This window comes from Accipiter gentilis, chromosome W (assembly GCF_929443795.1).
Source record: "Accipiter gentilis chromosome W, bAccGen1.1, whole genome shotgun sequence".
Lineage (NCBI taxonomy): Eukaryota > Metazoa > Chordata > Aves > Accipitriformes > Accipitridae > Astur > Astur gentilis.
This window is the reverse complement of record NC_064918.1, coordinates 2702844-2721565: the sequence shown is the minus strand read 5'-3', so window position 1 is coordinate 2721565 and position 18722 is coordinate 2702844. Positions and strand designations below refer to the sequence as shown.

At 41.7% G+C, this 18722-nt stretch overlaps 1 protein-coding gene across 6 annotated transcripts in view; it reads right to left on the bottom strand.

Annotated features, from left to right (window-relative positions):
• LOC126035264 (ceramide transfer protein-like) overlaps window positions 1-18722 on the bottom strand; it is a 114290-nt gene that overhangs the window by 55546 nt on the left and 40022 nt on the right. For 5 of the 6 annotated variants that reach the window (XM_049793640.1, XM_049793643.1, XM_049793641.1 and 2 more), the window contains exon 4: window positions 16756-16872. The exons of the other annotated variant lie outside the window; for it this stretch is intronic. In XM_049793640.1, the coding sequence (XP_049649597.1) occupies window positions 16756-16872 (117 nt within the window). The remainder of the gene's footprint in view (window positions 1-16755; window positions 16873-18722) is intronic. 6 annotated transcript variants of the gene reach the window in all.

Genomic DNA, 18722 nt, shown 5'->3' with positions numbered 1-18722 from the left:
TAACCTCATAAGCTCCTGGGCAAAGAAACATGGCATTGAGTGGGTGTACCACATACCCTATCACCCGCAGGCATCTGGAAAAATTGAGAGATATAATGGACTGTTAAAGACTATGTTGAGAGCGCTAGGCAATGGGGCATAGAAGCATTGGGATGCAAATTTAGCAGAAGCCACTTGGCTAGTTAACTCTAGAGGATCTGCTAACCGTCCTGGTCCTGCCCAAACAAAACCCCTACATACTGTGGGAGGAGATAAGGTCCCCGTGGTGCACATGGGGAAGTGGCTGGGGAAGGCAGTGTGGATTGCACCTCCCATGGGAAAAGGCAAATCCATTCGTGGGATTGTCTTTGCTCAGGGACCTGGGTGTACTTGGTGGGTAATGCGGAAGGATGGGGAGACCCAGTGTGTGCCTCAAGGACATTTAACCTTGGGGGAAAAATAATCTGTGATGTGAGTTGTATGTTGCAGGAAGTAATGTAGCAGGAATGACCTGAACTGCAGAGGAGTGAACTTCGCAGGGAACCAGACAAGTGCATCGGTGACCCAACCCAAGCCGGCGTTGGTGCCCAACGATTGAACGTACTGCTTCTCCTGTCCTGACCACTCATCATGATGGATGGGGCCCAAGTCATAACCTGTGTGTGAACATCTGGAGGAGTGGAAGACGCCCATGGAATATCTATCTCTTAAAGGACAGGGGACAGTAATTAATAAGAATGTATAAATCTGTACGTTGGGTATAAAAGTGGTTTAAGTATGTAGTTTCAGTTGTAAGTGTTGGTAAGAAAGTATTTCAGTAATGAGAATTAAATACAATAGTATGGGTAGAAGATATCTGTATTAAATTATGTGGGACCTGAGCAGGACGCAAATGGTATGGAATAAGGGGTGGAGATTATATTGGGTCTGGCTGAGATGGAGTTAGTACTCCCCATAGCAGCCCTCATAGCACTGTGCTCTGCATCAGTAGCTAGAAAGGTGTTGATAGCACACCAGTGCTTTGGCTACTGCTGAGCAGTGCTGGCACAGCAGCATCAAGGCTGTCTCTCCAACATTTTTGCCCTCCCCTCAATGGCAGGCTGGGGCAGGGCAAGATCTTGGGAGGGGACATAACCAGGACAGCTGACCTAAACTAACCAAACAGATGTTCCATACCATATGACGTCAGCTCAGATATAAAAGCTAAGTGAAGGGAGACGGAAGGGGGGGCATTTTTGTCTTCCGGAGCAACCACTACGCATACTGGAGCCCTGCTTCCTGGGAAGTGGCCAGACATCGCCTGCTGATGGGAAGTAGAGAGTAACATCATTTGTTTTTTCTTTGCTTTCGCGTGCGACCTTTGCTATCATTTTATTAAACTGCCCTTATCTTGACCCACGAGCCTTTTGTTATATTTTCTCTCCCCCGTCCAGCTGAGGAGGGGGAGTGATAGAGAGGCTTTGGTGGGCACCTGGCATCCAACCAGGGTCAACCCACCACAAACTGTTAATGCACAGTACTGTTTAAGCTGATGAGTAATAATTCTGAGTAAACAGCATGCAGATTTATTTAGCAAGTGTCAACTTTTAACTGTTTAACCACTCACTACTTCCACATTGCAGCTCTATACTTTCTGTTCTTGATACAAAGAGCAGCACTTACCCTGATTTGAAGAGGCATTCACCACTAAAGTCAAGCTTGACACAGGTGTCTCAACAAACGATATTGTTTTCAGGGAGACTGTGCAAAAATGTGCTGCCACTCTGCCACAGAGCGCTTGACTCCTAGAGCTACCATGTATCATTCTGCCCCTTATTTCTATGAAATGAAAGTATACATTATCAAAATGATCTACCACAGTTGTTTTCACAAAGTGATTAATAATACCTTTGAGTTTACTACTAGAGTCCCACTTCTTTATAGAAATGAGACTGGTTATTTACTGCATGGCCAGCTGCATATTGAGTCTGGTAGCTTAGTTCCCATCACCTCAAGACTCAGCATTAGACTTGGCACCAAGTTTACTTCAGCCACGTACGTTGCCTTTCATTAAATAGCATTCCAAAATATTGATTAACATACTCTTAACAGCTTAGTAGTAGTGTCACAAGCCTTTCATGCTATCTGATATCAAGTTAGCACTTTTCAAAGTGGTTTTTATTTTATGCTGTTTTGGTTTGGTTTTGTTGTTTTGGGGTTTTTTTCCCCCACATAGTATTGCACCCACAAGGCAATGCTCTACTTATTTGCATTTTGGCCTGTAATTTTCAGGCATTCTTTAGACATTTCAGAACACCCTGGGTCACCAATCTGGCTATATGGTGATCAAAAAGTTACTTTAACCTTTAAATACATTTGAATCTTCAGTCAATTCATATATGCAGTTAATTCAAGGGAAAGATAAAAGTATCTTAAGTTCACTACCATTTGGGGGCAGAAGTTTGAAAGGAGAGTTCAAGACCTCTACTGAGATTATGAAGACTACCTGTTAATGCTCTGACTAGATGAAGGAGAAAACTTTTTAATTAGAAACATATGGCAGACAGTTATCACAGCTTTCATAGATACAAAGATTTAAGATTATCTTAAGTTCACATTATGTATACCACTTCAGACTCAGATAAGCAGCTCCCAACAGAATAACAAGCAAGCTCAGCTATCAACCAAGTTACCACTACATGATCTAGCCTTTCCTCAGACAGCCAGTATCCATTCTGATCATTCTTTAGAAAGTACGAGATCAACGAGCTCAATCACTAAAGAAACTGAACCCAACCCAAGCAGCACAAAAAATTATTTCTGGAAAGAAACCAAAATCCAAGACAGCAGAGCTGGAAAGACTGAAGTTAATGGAAGAGCAGCAAAAACTTAACACTTGCGTACAATGGAGAAAAATGAAGTTCAAGGTTTACTTGGTTATAGGAAATATTGTACTGCACAAGTACAGGACAGGTAACAATCTGCAGATAGTTCTAGACGTGAATCAGATTTAGTGGTTCTCAAGCAAGAGATTACATACAGATCACTAATATACTAGTATTTTAGGAATACTTTACTCTTATCACCAGATTGTTATTCTTTTATTTGTAATTCAGACTTTTCCCCTTTTATCATCACAAACACTCAGACAGCAAAACACTTGTTACATAAAATGAAAAACACAAGTAACCACATCAGGAATTAGTCTGTAAACCTGGATATTTTAACATACAAAGCAAACTGCATTCTAGAAACACTGAAAGATACCACAAACTACATAATTTAGCTGGCTTTTCCTTCTATACCAACATTTACCTTCTTTCACAAGGTCTTTCACAAGTACAGTCATTTTAAAGCCTGTTTAAACAACCAACCTTTTGTACTTGCATGCAAGATACAGTTCACTCCAATATCTTGCATCCTGTATGAATATAAGCTATATTAGTACTAGTTGTTAAAGTCATCACAGAAACTAATAGGGTATTCAATACAATCCAAACTGTCAGCATAAAAAAAAAATTTGACTTTGCTGATGTGCTGCAGAGCATCAGGCAACAGAACATGACAAACCAAATCAATCTGATAGGAAACAGTAGCTGACACCAAAACTACTTAAGAAACTTGTTCCAACACTTAGGCCACCAATATCAGAGAAAAAGGAGACCTCATCATCACCCTCCTACAATCCTCACTATGAACTTGTGTGGTGGTGCATTTCTTCCCCCTCTCCAGGCTAATTCACGAATTCGGGAAGGCTCGCTAGGCCTTAGCATAAGTGTAATGAGTTGGGCAGTTAAGCGACCCTTGACTGTGCCAGGAACTCTTACACAGCTAAGACAGGGAGATATGCTGTGTATCTCAAGGACTCCTGCTGCCTGGCAAAGGCAGAGGGACGGGAGAAGAGATAGCCAGTTCTCATAACAACCTACAGCCAGTTCTTTCTCATAACAACCTTGAGACATTACAATCCTCCCCTGACAATCTTGGAGCATCCCGTATCTATGTTTTGAGTTATTCTCCAACAGTCTCAGAATTTTCCAGTGCAGCTGGGATTCTAGAAATTTGTTAATGATGAAAGTCAATCATCTCCCGAACCTATAAACAGCGGTACTGAGTGAGGCCCTTTGAGCTCTCCTGGACCGCAGCGGCCTGTGACCAGCATCTCCCTCTGAGTGGGATGCCTCTCAGAGCTCGCAAACTTTCCTGTTTGTGAAAATTGGAGATCTGTCACCAAAAGCTGACACAACCTGGGCTGATTCTCTTCGCTCCTTGAGGCTCGACCCTTTGCCCGTTGAGACAAATGCCGAAGCATTTGACGTGAATATTTTCACTGACCTCAAGGGGAATTTTTTAAAAGGTATACCTCTTTTACTCTCTTTTACTCTCTTATATGTATATCTCTTAGTGTCTTTATGTGTGCATATGTACTAACCTGAATAGTCTATAGCAAGTATATTACAAGTTATTGCTTTTCAAATCTACACTTAAATTACTGTCATGAATTTTATTTGACTGTGAATGAATCTTAGGCTGCTATTATACTCATAATCACTTTAGATATAAACTGTTGAGCAAGTCTGGGACTAGGAGTTGATCCAGCCACACCTAGACTCTGACAGGAGTTTAGAAAACAAGGGGGTCTTCTCTGAACCTCGTGACTCAACAGGAGGGTCTCCCCTATTTTTCCACATTCCCAATCTTTGCACAAATCACAAGAAAGTAATTCTAACTCGATTTTTCTTTGTAATATTTCCTTTTACCCTATTATGTTTTTGGTCTTTATATACATAAATTTAGTCTGATTCTAACTTAATTTTCCTGTGTGCATTTCATCTATGTAATAGAGTGAACCTTGCCATAGAATTCTGTGAAGTCACACTTTTATATAAATTTATATTAAATCATTTTTCTATTGCCAATACAATTGGAGGCGATTCTTTAAGCAATCTGAACCTCTCTTCCCTCCCTGCAACTACCTGAGAAATAAAAACAAGGTTAAACAATATTTACCTACTCCCATAACTCCTCTGCTTTCCTCTGTCTGCACTGTTGCTTCTGCTCAGGCCAGTCTTATTTCTGAAGTGTTATGGGGGGGGGAGTAGGGACAGAGGAACTGGTGTTAGGATGAAATGCCAAAAAAAAAACCAAAAAACCAGATTAGGGGACCACATTTTTTCCCCCCTCTTCAGACCTCAGCCACTGCCGCTGAGGAAGCAAATCATTAAAAGAAAAAAATAAAACCACACATTACTGAAATACCTGAACTCCAGGAGAGGAAGTAGAATAGAGTAGAATAGTTCAGTTAGAAGGGACCTATGCTATAATGTGTTTAATGCACCCCAGGATGTGGTTTGCCCTCTTGGCTGCCAGGGCACATTGCTGACTCATATCAAACCTGTTGACCAGCACCCCCAGATCCCTTTCTGCAGGGCTGCTCTCCAGCCACTCCTCTCCCAATTTATACTTGTGTCCAGCATTACTCTGTCCCAGGTGCAGAATCTGGCATTTTGACTTGTTGAATTTCATGCCATTAATCATTGCCCAATGCTCCAACCTATCTAGATCCCTCTGTGAGGCCTCTTGTCCCTAGAGCGTGTCAACAACACCTCCCAGTTTGGTATCATCAGCAAACTTGCTAATGGTGCATTCGACTCCTGCATCCTGATCATTGATAAATATATTGAATACAACTAGCCCTAGGACTGAACCATGAGGAACACTGCACTGGTGACCAGTTGCCAGCCAGATGTAGCCCCATTCACTACAACCCTTTGAGCCCTGCTGTTCAGCCAGTTCTTCACCCAGCACACTGTGTACCTGCTCATCCCACAGTTGGACAACTTGCCCAGAAGGATGCTGTGAGGGACAGTATCAAAAGCCTTACTAAAATCCAGAAAAAACACATCCACTACCCTTCACCCACTAGGCAGGTGATCTTATCATAGAAGGACTTCAAATTATTTAAACAGGACTTTCCCTTTGTGAACCCATGTCACCTGTGCCTGATGATTGCATTGTTCTTTAAATGCCTTTCAATAGTACCCAGTATAATCTTCTCCATAATTTTTCCAGGAACTGAGGTTAGACTAACAGGTCTGTAGTTCCCTGGTTCTTCCCTCATGCCCTTCTTGTAAATTGGAATAACATTGGCTAGCTTCCAGTCAGTGGGGAAGCAGTGGAAGATAACTTCTTGTCACACTACTACATCATACTACTCCACAGGTAGCATTTTACCTCATGTCCTTCATACTGTTTACCCAGAAGTTGATTTCTATTACCAACTGATTTAAACAATCTGACATTAGCTCAACCTTTTAGAATTGGAAGAATTAAAATGGTTTGAGGGAGCTCCTTTAAGAGTACTCTGTGGTGCTTGGGTGTTGGTTGTTTTTTTTTTAATATATATTTAAGATGCTTCTCTAGTGCATAACAATACGATACTGTTTTTAGCCACTGGGAGTTTTGCTTTTGTATGGTGTTGCACTCATGTTTGACTAGGAAAAGCCCACATCTATCCCTTGTCCTCTCTTCAGATACCTACCTACTGCCTTTTCTGCTTCAACATCACAATTACTGTTAGCAGTAATATTTTTTCGTTGCCTAACAGCACATTCAATACCTCCTTCAGAACACTACTTTGACGAGAGAAAACAAAACATGCAGATGACCTTAAGAGTGAAATTAATGACTCTTAGTACTTTGTGCATAAGTAAACAGTCAATTTTTTATTATTTTTTTTTTAGGTTAGGTGGAACCCCCCATGCACATTTTAGATGGTTAACAAGCATTTTGTAAAAATTTCAAGCTGATAATTTTTTTTCACAACATTATTCTAAAGCACCCTTATTAATTGCAATCAAAATTGAGCTGTTTAAAGTTTGCTCTGCAGTTTTCCAAATGAATCTGAGCTAGGATCATATCCTGGTTTCAGCTGGGATAGAGTTAACTGTCTTCCTAGTAGCTGGTACAGTGCTATGTTTTGAGTTCAGCATGCGAAGAATGTTGATAACACTGATGTTTTCAGTTGTTGCTCAGTAGTGTTTAGACTATAGTCAAGGATGTTTCAGCTTCTCATGCCCAGCCAGGGCACAAGAAGTTGGCACAGGACACAACCAGGGCACCTGACCCAAATTGGCCAACGGTGTATTCCATACCATGTGACGTCCCATCTAGTATAGGAACTGGGGGTGGGGGCGGGGAATCGCCGCTCGGGGACTAGCTGGGTGTCGGTCGGTGGGTGGTGAGCAATTGCCCTGTGCATCATTTGTACATTCCAATCCTTTTATTACTACTGTTGTCATTTTATTAGTGTTATCATTATCATTATTAGTTTCTTCTTTTCTGATCTATTAAACCGTTCTTATCTCAACCCAGGAGTTTTACTTCTTTTTTCCCGATTTTCTCCCCCATCCCACTGGATGGGGGGGAGTGAGTGAGCAGCTGCGTAGTACATAGTTACCAGCTGGGGTTAAACCACAACAGATCCACATTCAGGAAAGAAACTTTTCATATCGAAATGTCCCAAATCTAGTTTACTTGTTTGGAAATGTATCAGTGTTTAACAAAGAAAATAAATCAACTGTTTCAATGCTTATAGCTAAATTTGACTTTATTAGCCTGCCAAATGCAACTTTTTGGTTCTTCACCATCTTAACTAGATCCATACTTAAAGCAATACAAAAAATTAGGATATAAAGTTTCTTACGGAGTTTGACAACCGATAATTTTTTAAAAAGAACCAAGTTAAACTATATTAAGAATCTCACAAAATTATAATTACTTACAAGCTAAACTATCTTTGACCTGCTGAGGCTACTACATCCCCTCCCCCAAGCTATTTGGGGAAAAAAGTTGCTAGAAAAGAGACATTATTTTATAAGTTTTACTCTTATTCTGTCGTGGTTTAACCCCAGCCAGCAACTAAGCACCACGCAGCCGCTCACTCACTCCCCCCCATCCAGTGGGATGGGGGAGAAAATCAGGGAAAAAAAAGTAAAACTCCTGGGTTGAGATAAGAATGGTTTAATAGAACAGAAAAGAAGAAACTAATAATGATAATGATAACACTAATAAAATGACAACAGTAGTAATAAAAGGATTGGAATGAACAAATGATGTGCAGGGCAATTGCTCACCACCCACCGACCGACACCCAGCTAGTCCCCGAGCGGCGATTCCCCGCCCCCACCCCCAGTTCCTATACTAGATGGGACGTCACATGGTATGGAATACCCTGTTGGCCACTTTGGGTCAGGTGCCCTGGTTGTGTCCTGTGCCAACTTCTTGTGCCCTGGCTGGGCATGAGAAGCTGAAAAATCCTTGACTATAGTCTAAACACTACTGAGCACCGACTGAAAACATCAGTGTTATCAACATTCTTTGCATACTGAACTCAAAACATAGCACTGTACCAGCTACTAGGAAGACAGTTAACTCTATCCCAGCTGAAACCAGGACAGCTGACTAAGCAGCTGACTCCTCTCTCAGTGTCTAATCAACACTAAAACAATGAAGTCTTTGCTCTTTCAAGGCAGCCACACAAGAATGCCTTTCACAGTCAGGCTTTGAAATTCATGCCTCTGGCACTAGATAAAATCACCTTGTATATCATCACTTCAAAATGAAAAAGGGAACCTATCTACTCCTTACATGCCAAAATTATTTTATATATAGATATCCCTATGGAGAAAGATCTCTTCCAGTTTTACACACTGTATTGGGTTTGTGTGGTGGGGTTTTGGTAGCAGGAGAGTGGCTACAGGGGTGGCTCCTGTGAGAAGCTGCTAGAAGCTTCCCTGGCTCCAAGTCGGATACGCCTCTGGCTAAGGTCGACCCAATCAGCGATGGTGGTAGCGCCTCTGGGATAACATATTTAAGAAGGGAAAACCTGCAGTGGAGAGGGGAGTGGGATGTGAGAGAAACACCTATGCAGATATCAAGGTCAGTGAAGAAGGAGGGGGAGGAGGTGCACCAGAGGAATTGATTCCCCTGCAGCCTGTGGTGAGATGGCAGGCTGTCCTCCTGCAGCCCATGGAGGGTAACGGTGGAGTACATGCCCTCCTACAGCCTGTGGAAGGCCCCACGCTGGAGCAGGTGGCTACACCCAAAGAAGGCCATGACTCCATGGGAAAGCCTGCACTGGAGCAGTCTGCTCCTGAAGGTCTGCACCCCATGGTAGGGACCCATGCTGGAGCAGTTTTTGAAGAACTGCAGCCCATGGGAAAGGCCAATGCCAGAGAAGTTCGTGGAGGACTGTCATCTGTGGGAGGGACCCCACGCTGGAGCAGGGGAAGAGTGTGAGAAGGAAGGAGCTGCAGAAACAGCGTGTGATGAACTGACCACAACCCCCATTCTCCATCCCCCTGTGGGGGGAGGAGGTAGAGAAAACCAGGAGTGGAGTTGAGCCTGGGAAGAAGGGAGGGGTGGGGGGAAGGTGTTTTAAGATTTGGTTTTATTTCTTATTACCCTACTCTGACTTTGACTGTAATAAATTAAAATAATTTTCCTGAGTTGAGTCTGTTTTGCTTGTGACTGTAATTGCTGAGTAATCTAACCCTGTCCTACTCTCGACCCACGAGCCTTTTGTTACATTTTCTCCTCCCCATCCCACCAGGGGGAAGAGTGAGCAAGTGGCCCCACCGTGCTTTGTTGCTGGCTGGGCTTAAACCACTACACACACACGACAGGAAATGTAAGAAGCTCAACACAACTTAAAACAGTATTCCATTTGATAAACACAAGATTTTGAAAATCCAAGACTTAAAACACTGTCAATTTATTTTGCTGAAGAGTCACAAAGTCAATAATGAACACATACAGAATCTGTGTGGAAAACTTTAAACTAAGATGAACAAAATAGGACAAATGTAAGTTGATGCAGAGTTTCTCATGAAACATTCTTTTCTACACATTCTCAGCAAGTTTTCAACTCTAGTGTTAGAGCAATGTTACAAAAAATCATTATCTGAATTTCAAGAGTTAAAAAAAAACATTTAAGTTAATTTGCTAGAAATAAGTTTATTTATCCAGATACTTCTCACAACAAACAGCAATTCACCCCCTCATCTATACCTTTGGGAAGCAATGCAAGTTTATAAGTTAACATATCAACTCTACCAGAGTGGAGGGTAAAGAATGAAAACTTTGGGTAAGTTTAATACATGTAAAGAAATTACTTTCTACTTCAGTGAAAAAGTAAATCTTGTTTATTCGTACTACATAGAACACATTAATTTTATTTATTAGAAGTTACATACTGCAGAAGTCCATGTCCTCTACATGTAAACCCAGACATTTTCCTCACAGTTTCTCACCGCACAGAACTAACAACATTTAAGTTGGTTTCCCTAATCTTAGGTTAGAAATTCCATACTCCATTTTCAAATCACATGTGCTGGTTTTGGCTGGGATAGAGTTAATTTTCTTCATAGCAGGTAGTATGGGGCTATGTTTTGGATTTGTGCTGGAAACAGCCTTGATAATGCCAAGATGTTTTTGTTACTGCTGAGCAGTGCTTACACAGAGTCAAGGCCTTTTCTGCTTCTCACACCACTCCACCAGCGAGGAGGCTGGGGGTGCACAAGAAGTTGGGAGGGGACACAGCTGGGACAGCTGACCCCAACTGACCAAAGGGATATTCCAGACCATATGACATGATGCTCAGTATATAAAGATGAGGGAAGGAGAAGGAAGAGGGGACGTTCGGAGTGATGGCGTTTGTCTTCCCAAGTAACTGTTAAGTGTGATGGAGCTCTGCTTTCCTGGAGATGGCTGAACACCCGCCTGCTGATGGGAAGTAGTGAATGAATTCCTTGTTTTGCTTTGCTTGCATGCGCAGCTTTTGCTTTACCTATTAAACTGTCTTTATCTCAGGCCACGAGTTTTCTCACTTTTACCCTTCTGATTCTCTCCCCCATCCCACTGTGAGGGAGGTGAGTGAGCAGCTGTGTGGTGCTTAGTTACCGGCTGGGATTAAACTACGACACCACAGTAGAGACCAGGAGCCTTGAGTTCTTCAGCAATATACACTGCCATTAGATCCATCTAAGATAAAGGTCATCAGCCATCCTAGACTTGACTATCTGTTAGGGTAGGAGAACAGCAAAGCTTCCTAATGAAATACACCCTTACAAACAGATATTTTACAGATAAATATTTGCTCAGTATGTTTAATGAAACATAGAAGAAAGGACTCCTGGTTACACGCAAACTATTTCCTCATTTGCCTCGATGGTCGTATCACTGTCTTAGACTTTTCCCTCTGTATTGGGTTTGAGTGGCAATGTTTTGGAAGCAGGGGGGCTACAGGGGTGGCTTCCATGAGAAGATGCCAGAAATTTCTCCCATGTCTGATAGAGCCAATGCCAGCTAGCTCCAAGACAGACTGTCCTGGTTTCAGCTGGGATAGAGTTAATTGTCTTCCTAGTAGCTGGTACAGTGCTCTGTTTTGAGTTCAGTATGAGAAGAATGTTGAAAACACACTGATGTTTTCAGTTGTTGCTAAGTAGTGTTTAGTCTAAAGTCCAGGGTTTTTCAGCTTCTCATGCCCAGCCAACAAGGAGGCTGGAGGGGCACAAGAAGTTGCCACAGGACACAGCCAGGGCAGCTGACCCAAACTGGCCAATGGGGTATTCCATACCATGTGATATCATGTCTAGTATATAAACTGGAGGGAGTTGGCCTGGGAGGGATTGCTGCTTGGGAACTAACTGGGTGTTGGTCAGCGGGTAGTGAGCAATTGCATTGTGCATCACTTGTTTTGTATATTCCAATCCTTTTATTATTATTGTCATTTTATTATTGTTATTACTATCATTATTAGTTTCTTCCTTTCTGTTCTATTAAACTGTCTTTTTCTCAACCCACAAGTTTTACTTTTTTTCCAATTTTCTCCCCCATCCCACTGGGTGGGGGGGAGTGAGTGAGCAGCTGCGTGGTACATAGTTACCAGCTGGGGTTAAACCACAACACAGACTTGCCGCTGTCCGAGGCTGAGCCAATCAGCAACAGTGATAGCACCTGATATAGAGAACGAACTACTAATTGCTCAATGATTGTCTCTCTATAACTTTACATATGAGACAAAGACTGGTGTTTGTAAGAAGGAACCATGAACAATCACAAAATCTTGTCGAGAAGACACAAGTAGAGGCCTTGCTTGAATAGATAGGGCTAGCAAAGATAGGAACTCCTGCCTTTGTTCTCATAACCATATGATTCTTGTAACACTGCTTACCAAGGACTGGTGTCTGTCAGGGATTAAGCTTGTCAGGGACCGATACTCGTCAAGGACGGATGCGTCAACCAAGGAAGTGATAATAAGAACTGAAATATAGGTCTAAGATAAGGTGTATGAGAAGCAACCATAAAACTGTTATAATTGCCTAGTAAGAAGAGAGCATGCGTGAATGACTAAAGTTCATCTAAAGGACAGAAGAGGAAGAAGATAGAACCCCTGAAGAAGTAAACGACCACCAGAGACAAATCTGAGCATGCGCAATGATGACATATACATTTTAGAATTGCTGACACAAGCCTTTTTAATTACTCCGCCTCACTTATGCATATGTATGTTTTTGTATTGAATAACCTCATGAATATGTATATTTACATTGTATAAATTTCTGGTAAATTGGGCAACGGTGTGCACGATAGGTGGAGCGATCCCCCGTGCAACCAGCGCTGTCAATAAAGAATACCTACTTAATAGTTAATCAAACTATTGAGTTAATTTCTTTGAATCACACCTCTGCGATAACATATTCAAGAAGGGGAAAAAATTGCTGTGCAACAGCAGCCAGAAGAGAGGAGTGAGAATACGTGAAAGAAACAACTCTGCAGGCACCAAAGTCAGTGAAGAAGGAGGGGGAGGAGGTGCTCTGGGCACCAGAGCAGAGACTCCCCTGCAGCCTGTGGTGAAGTCCATGGTGAGGCAGGTTGTCCCCCTGCAGCCTATGGAGGTCCATGGTGGAGCAGATATCCATTCTGCAGCCCACGGAGGATACCATGCCAGAGCAGGCTCCTGGCAGGATCTGTGGCCCCATGGAGAGAAGCCCATACTGGAGCAGGTCTTCTGGCAGTACTTGTGACCCCCATGGGGGACCCATGCTGGACCAGTTTGTGGAGGACTGTCTCCCATGGGTTGGACTCCACACTGGAGCAGAGGAAGAGAGTAAGGAGGAAGGAGCAGACGAGACAAAACGTAATGAACTGACCGCAATCCCCATTCCCTGTCCCCCTGCACTGCTGGGGGGGGGGGGAAGGAGGTAGAGAAAATCAGGAGTGAAGTTGAGCCCAGGAAGAAGGGAGGGGTGGGTGGAAGGTGTTTTAAGATTTTTTTTATTATTTCTCATTATCCTACTCTGACTTTTGATTGGCAACAAATTAATTTCCCCAAGTCAAGTCTGTTTTGCCCATGATGGTAATTGCTGAGTGATCTCCCTGTCCTTATCTCAACCCACAAGCCTTTAATCATATTTTCTCTCCCCTGTCCAGTTGAGGAGGGAGAGTGATAGAGCAGATTGGTGGGCACCTGGCATCCTGTCAAGATCAACCCACCACACCCTCCTTCAGTTCAGGGAGATTAATAAGCATTTTAGAAGCTGTACTTGAGATATTTAATCTGGTCAGCCTTTAAGAACCTCAATGCAAGAAAATACTAATGCAATGATAATAGAGCAGCAAATTCTAACATTTTTTATGCTTGAACATTAGATGTTTTACATTTCTCAGCTACCAGCTACTCGTTGGTGTTGCCAAGCAGTAAGTTTTTCTAAGTCTGCTCATACTCAAATTTAATACAAAGTTCATTTTAAACCAGTGTTTTCTCTGTTCAGAGCACAATGAAAAAGTCAAAGTTTCAGTCTTTCATACTCTAAAGATAAACCACCTTGTGATATGCTACAGTAATTCTCAAACATATTTTTGTTAGCAAACCGCTTAAGCAGCCTACTAGAACCACCTACCCACTCAACAAGCAAAGAGCTTAAAAAACAAAATAAACCCAGTACTTTATATAGCAATACACTCAAGTTAATCAAAATGACTGCTTAGTACAGGAAACAGTTTCCTCTCTCAATTTTATTCAAATTATTATGTATCAGTTCAAGAACCTAGTTCTGAAACAAAACAATTTTTATCTGATAACGATAGCTTGTAAAGGAACTTTTGCTTGACTTATGGTAATCTGACCAGGAATGTTCCTTTAGAAAAATTCAGAGTAAGCAGATAAAAATCTGAGCTTTCAGTGAAACAGGATATTTTGCCTCATAGAAGTCCAACTTCTATTCTCAATCAAGTGTTTATATCTAAAGCTTCTACAAGAGCTGAAGAAAAATTAAAGGTGTGGTAAAAATTTACTTAAAACTAAGGATCATTGAAGTGTCCTTCGTACAAATTCAATGAAAAATGGGATGAATTTCCAGCCTCCAAGAAAATATATTTTTCAGATCCTATCAATGTTATTAAGAAGCAGTACGTTTTTTTCCCAGAAAACATAGCACTAACCACCCAATTTGGAAAATATCTTATTGAAACAAGACATTTGGAGACACTTTCTCTAAGAAAGATTAATGATAATCAGACTGAAAACTGGATTTAGACATTTCTGGTTTATGTTTAACTACATCAAACACCTATTTATGTGCATACAGCACTTTTCCAAGGCTTCTGGTGTTCAGAGTCCTATGTATTTTAGCAAGAACAGTTGGTAGGAACAGATGCACCTCCAGTGGACTTATCCAAGAAACCTCTGGTAAGCAGTGTTTAGACTAAAGTCCAGGATTTTTCAGCTTCTAATGCCCAGCCAACAAGAAGGCTGGAGGGGCACAAGAAGTTGGAAAGGGACACAGCCAGGGCACCTGACCCAAAGTGGCCAAGGGGGATGTCATGGTTTAACCCCAGCCAGCAACTAAGCGCCACGCAGCCGCTCACTCACTTCCCCCCATACCCAGTCGGATGGGGGAGAAAATAGGGAAAAGAAGTAAAACTCATGGGTTGAGTTAAGAATGGTTTAATAGAACAGAAAAGAAGAAACTAATAATGATAACGCTAATAAAATGACAACAGTAATAATGAAAGAATTGGAATGTACAAATGATGCACAGGGCAATTGCTCACCACCCGCCAATCGACACCCAGTTAGTCCCCAAGTGGCAATCCCCCGCCCCCAGTCCCCACAGTTTCTATACTAGATGTGACGTCACATGGTATGGAATATCCCCTTGACCACTTTGGGTCAGGTGCCCTGGCTGTGTCCTGTGGCAACTTCTTGTGCCCCTCCAGCTTTCTCACTGGCTGGGCATCAGAAGCTGAAAAATCCTTGACTTGAGTCTAAACACTACTTAGCAACAGCTGAAAACATCAGTGTTATCAACATTCTTCTCATACTGAACTCAAAAACATAGCACTGTACCAGCTACTAGGAAGACAATTAACTCTATCCCAGCTGAAACCAGGACAGGGGTATTCCATACCATGTGACATCATGTCTAGTATATAAACTGGGGGGAGTGGGGGTGGGGGGATCGCCGCTCAGGGACTTACTGGGCGTCGATCAGCAGGTGGTGAGCAATTGCATTGTGCATCACTTGTATGTTCTAATCATTTTATTATTACTATTGTCATTTTATTAGTGTTATCATTACCATTATTAGTTTCTTCTCTTCTGTTCTATTAAACCTTTTTTATCTCAACCCAGGAATATTACTTCTTTTCCTGATTTTCTCCCCCATCCCACTGGGTGTGGGGGGAAGTGAGTGAGCAGCTGCGTGATGCTTAGTTGCTGGCTGGGGTTAAACCACAACAGGGAGGTGTTGATCTCCTCTCTCTGGTGACCAGCAATAGGACACGAGGAAATGGAATGAAGATGTGTCAGGGGAAGTTCAGATTGGACATTAGGAAAAGGTTCTTCACTGAGAGGGCGGTTGGTCACTGGAACAGGCTCCCCAGGGAAGTGGTCACAGCACCAAGCTTGTCAGAGTTCAAGGAGCATCTGGATGATGCTCTTAGTCATATGGTTTAGTGTTTGGTAGTCCTGCGGGGAGTTGGACTCGATGATCCTTATGGGTCCCTTCCAACTTGATATATTCTATGATTCCACCTGTATAACCCAGATGCAGAAGTTGCATTCTGCCAGGTATTGTAGTTAAACTCAACACCTTGGAGCAGTGCCTATCTTGTATCTGAAAACATAACAGATGTTTTGTGTGCTACATACTTTAAAAATACCTGACCTTCAAGCCCTTCAGGTAAAATGAAAGTAACAGAGTTCGTTGGAAGAGATAAGGCATAGATCAATAAAGCTGAACCAAAATGCTGATGAACAGTAGGGCCTTAAAAGACAAGGAGACAAAAGCCAGTAATCAGATACAGTAAAAGCAGCCAAGTGATGAAAGAGATGAGCCTAAAAACCAGAATGATAACCTAGGAGAATGGACGCTAAGACTAACAAGTTTAACATCTAGGACATCTAGATAAGAACCAATTCAATAATCAGTAAAAGAAGATGGACAAAACCATTCAAAAGTCACTCAAACATAATGCAAGCTTTTTATTTTTCAAGCTAGAGCTCAAGAAAGGTTCACAGTTGTTAGCTCCTAGTTCTCTAAACTCTTATATACGAAGGATAAGCAAATCAATTCCTTTGGAACATATTTAACACACTGCTTCAATCTTGCAGCTTTTATCTGTCATAAATACCTTGAGTACTTTAATAACTGTACAGTGAAACTTACAACTGTCCACAAGCACCACCAGATCTAATGAAGGAGTGAGAAAGGAAATAAAAAAACCTCATACCTTGTGTTGTTCTATTGCATCTACCCACTGTTGTCTGTGGTCTGGGTCCTGAGCTCGGACGTACCAAACACTATCATTTACACTAATATCAAATCTGCATTCGTCAAAGTCATGGGGCTGTGAAAGAAAAGAGTGTAAGAATAGCTAAAATTATCAACATGATCAACAATATCTCACACTCTAAAATACTGTAATTAAAAAAACTGATTTATACTGCCTTGAACTCATCCTAAATTCTAAACTCCATTTTATGTAGATGTCTTAAATAATGAGCTAACATATGCTTCCATAATGAAAAATGCCAGTCTTCTGAAACAGAAAAATCCGTTTAGTACATTCTTATTAAACAAAATTATCATAAAAATGTTCCACACAAACAGTGACCAAAACGTCATATTTCCAAAGGAATCCTTTAGCAAAGTAACTAGTGGACACAGCCAGGAAAATACACCTTTATTTTAAATTTCAAAACAGGAAAAAAATTAAAGTTATTGCTATCAATATTAAGTTTAGATAGAAGGAATACATACATCATAGCAAAAAAGCAACAGAATAGAACCATAAAAGCAGACTATAGCAAAACGACAGGGAACTAAAGGAAGCTGTGACACCTTCTGCCTCAACTATCTTCACTAAGACAGGACTGTCAGATATTGGAAGCAACATGCAATCCCTTCCCATATTACCACTCAAATGCATCATCTTTCAATTCACCTACCTCAAATACTAAAAAGCTTTTACTAGCATTACAGTGAAGCTAGTAAGGAAAGTACAAGGGAACAAAACAACTATATAATCTGCCCTGTAACAACATCAGTTCAAAATTACTCCCTAGCACACATCCAACACGGCACAGTTATTTTCCCCTTCATTGGAAACTATTCTTAACGAAACATAACACAAGGATAGCTGAACACCTTTTTAAATTTAAATACAAAGACAAGTTACACACATGTTGTGGTTTCAGCTGGAATACAGTTAACTGTCTTCCTAGTAGCTGGTACAGTGCTATGTTTTGGGTTCAGTATGCAAAGAATGTTGATAACACTGATGTTTTCAGTTGGTGCTCAGTAGTGTTTAGACTATAGTCAAGGATTTTTCAGCTTCTCATGCCCAGCCAGCAAGAAACCTGGAGGGGCACAAGAAGTTGCCACAGGACACAGCCAGGGCACCTGACCCAAACTGGCCAAAGGGGTATTCCATACCATGCGATGTCACATCTAGTATAGGAACTAGGAAGTGGGGGCGGGGAATCGCCGCTCGGGGACTAGCTGGGTGTTGGTCGGCAGGTGGTGAGCAATTGCCCTGCGCATCATTTGTACATTCCAATCCTTTTATTACTACTGTTATCATTTTATCAGTGTTATCATTATCATTATTAGTTTCTTCTTTTCTGTTCTATTAAACCGTTCTTATCTCAACCCACGAGTTTTACTTTTTTTTCCCCCTGATTTTCTCCCCCATCCCACTGGGTTGGGGGGGAGTGAGTGAGCAGCTGTGTGGTGCTTAGTTGCTGGCTGGGGTTAAACCACGACAGTCCTTTTCAGCGCTCAACGTGGGGCACGAAGGGTTGAGATAACGACAGACCTGACCAGAGCATCTTAAAACAAATTTGTTACAAGCATTCATTATACTGGTCTAAGAGTCACTGGTCATTATGTTGATTTATGTGTTCTTAGAGTTGTTGCTCTCGCTTTTAAAGTACTGTTATGTAACACTTCGCTTGCTGTATGTAGTCCCTGTGCTGATGCTTATCATCCATGGGAGGTGGATTAAGGTTTTTGCTTTGATGTATTGTGTAACACTAGCTTATGGTATGATAAAGTTATCGGTCATGGGATTAATCTGGTATTTGCACTCAGCATTGTCATCACCTCAATACTTTGGGAGCCATCTGTGGGAAACTATTAATAATTACACCATTTACCTTTCCTCCTTTGAGAGCCAATCTATGGGCAAGACACCTT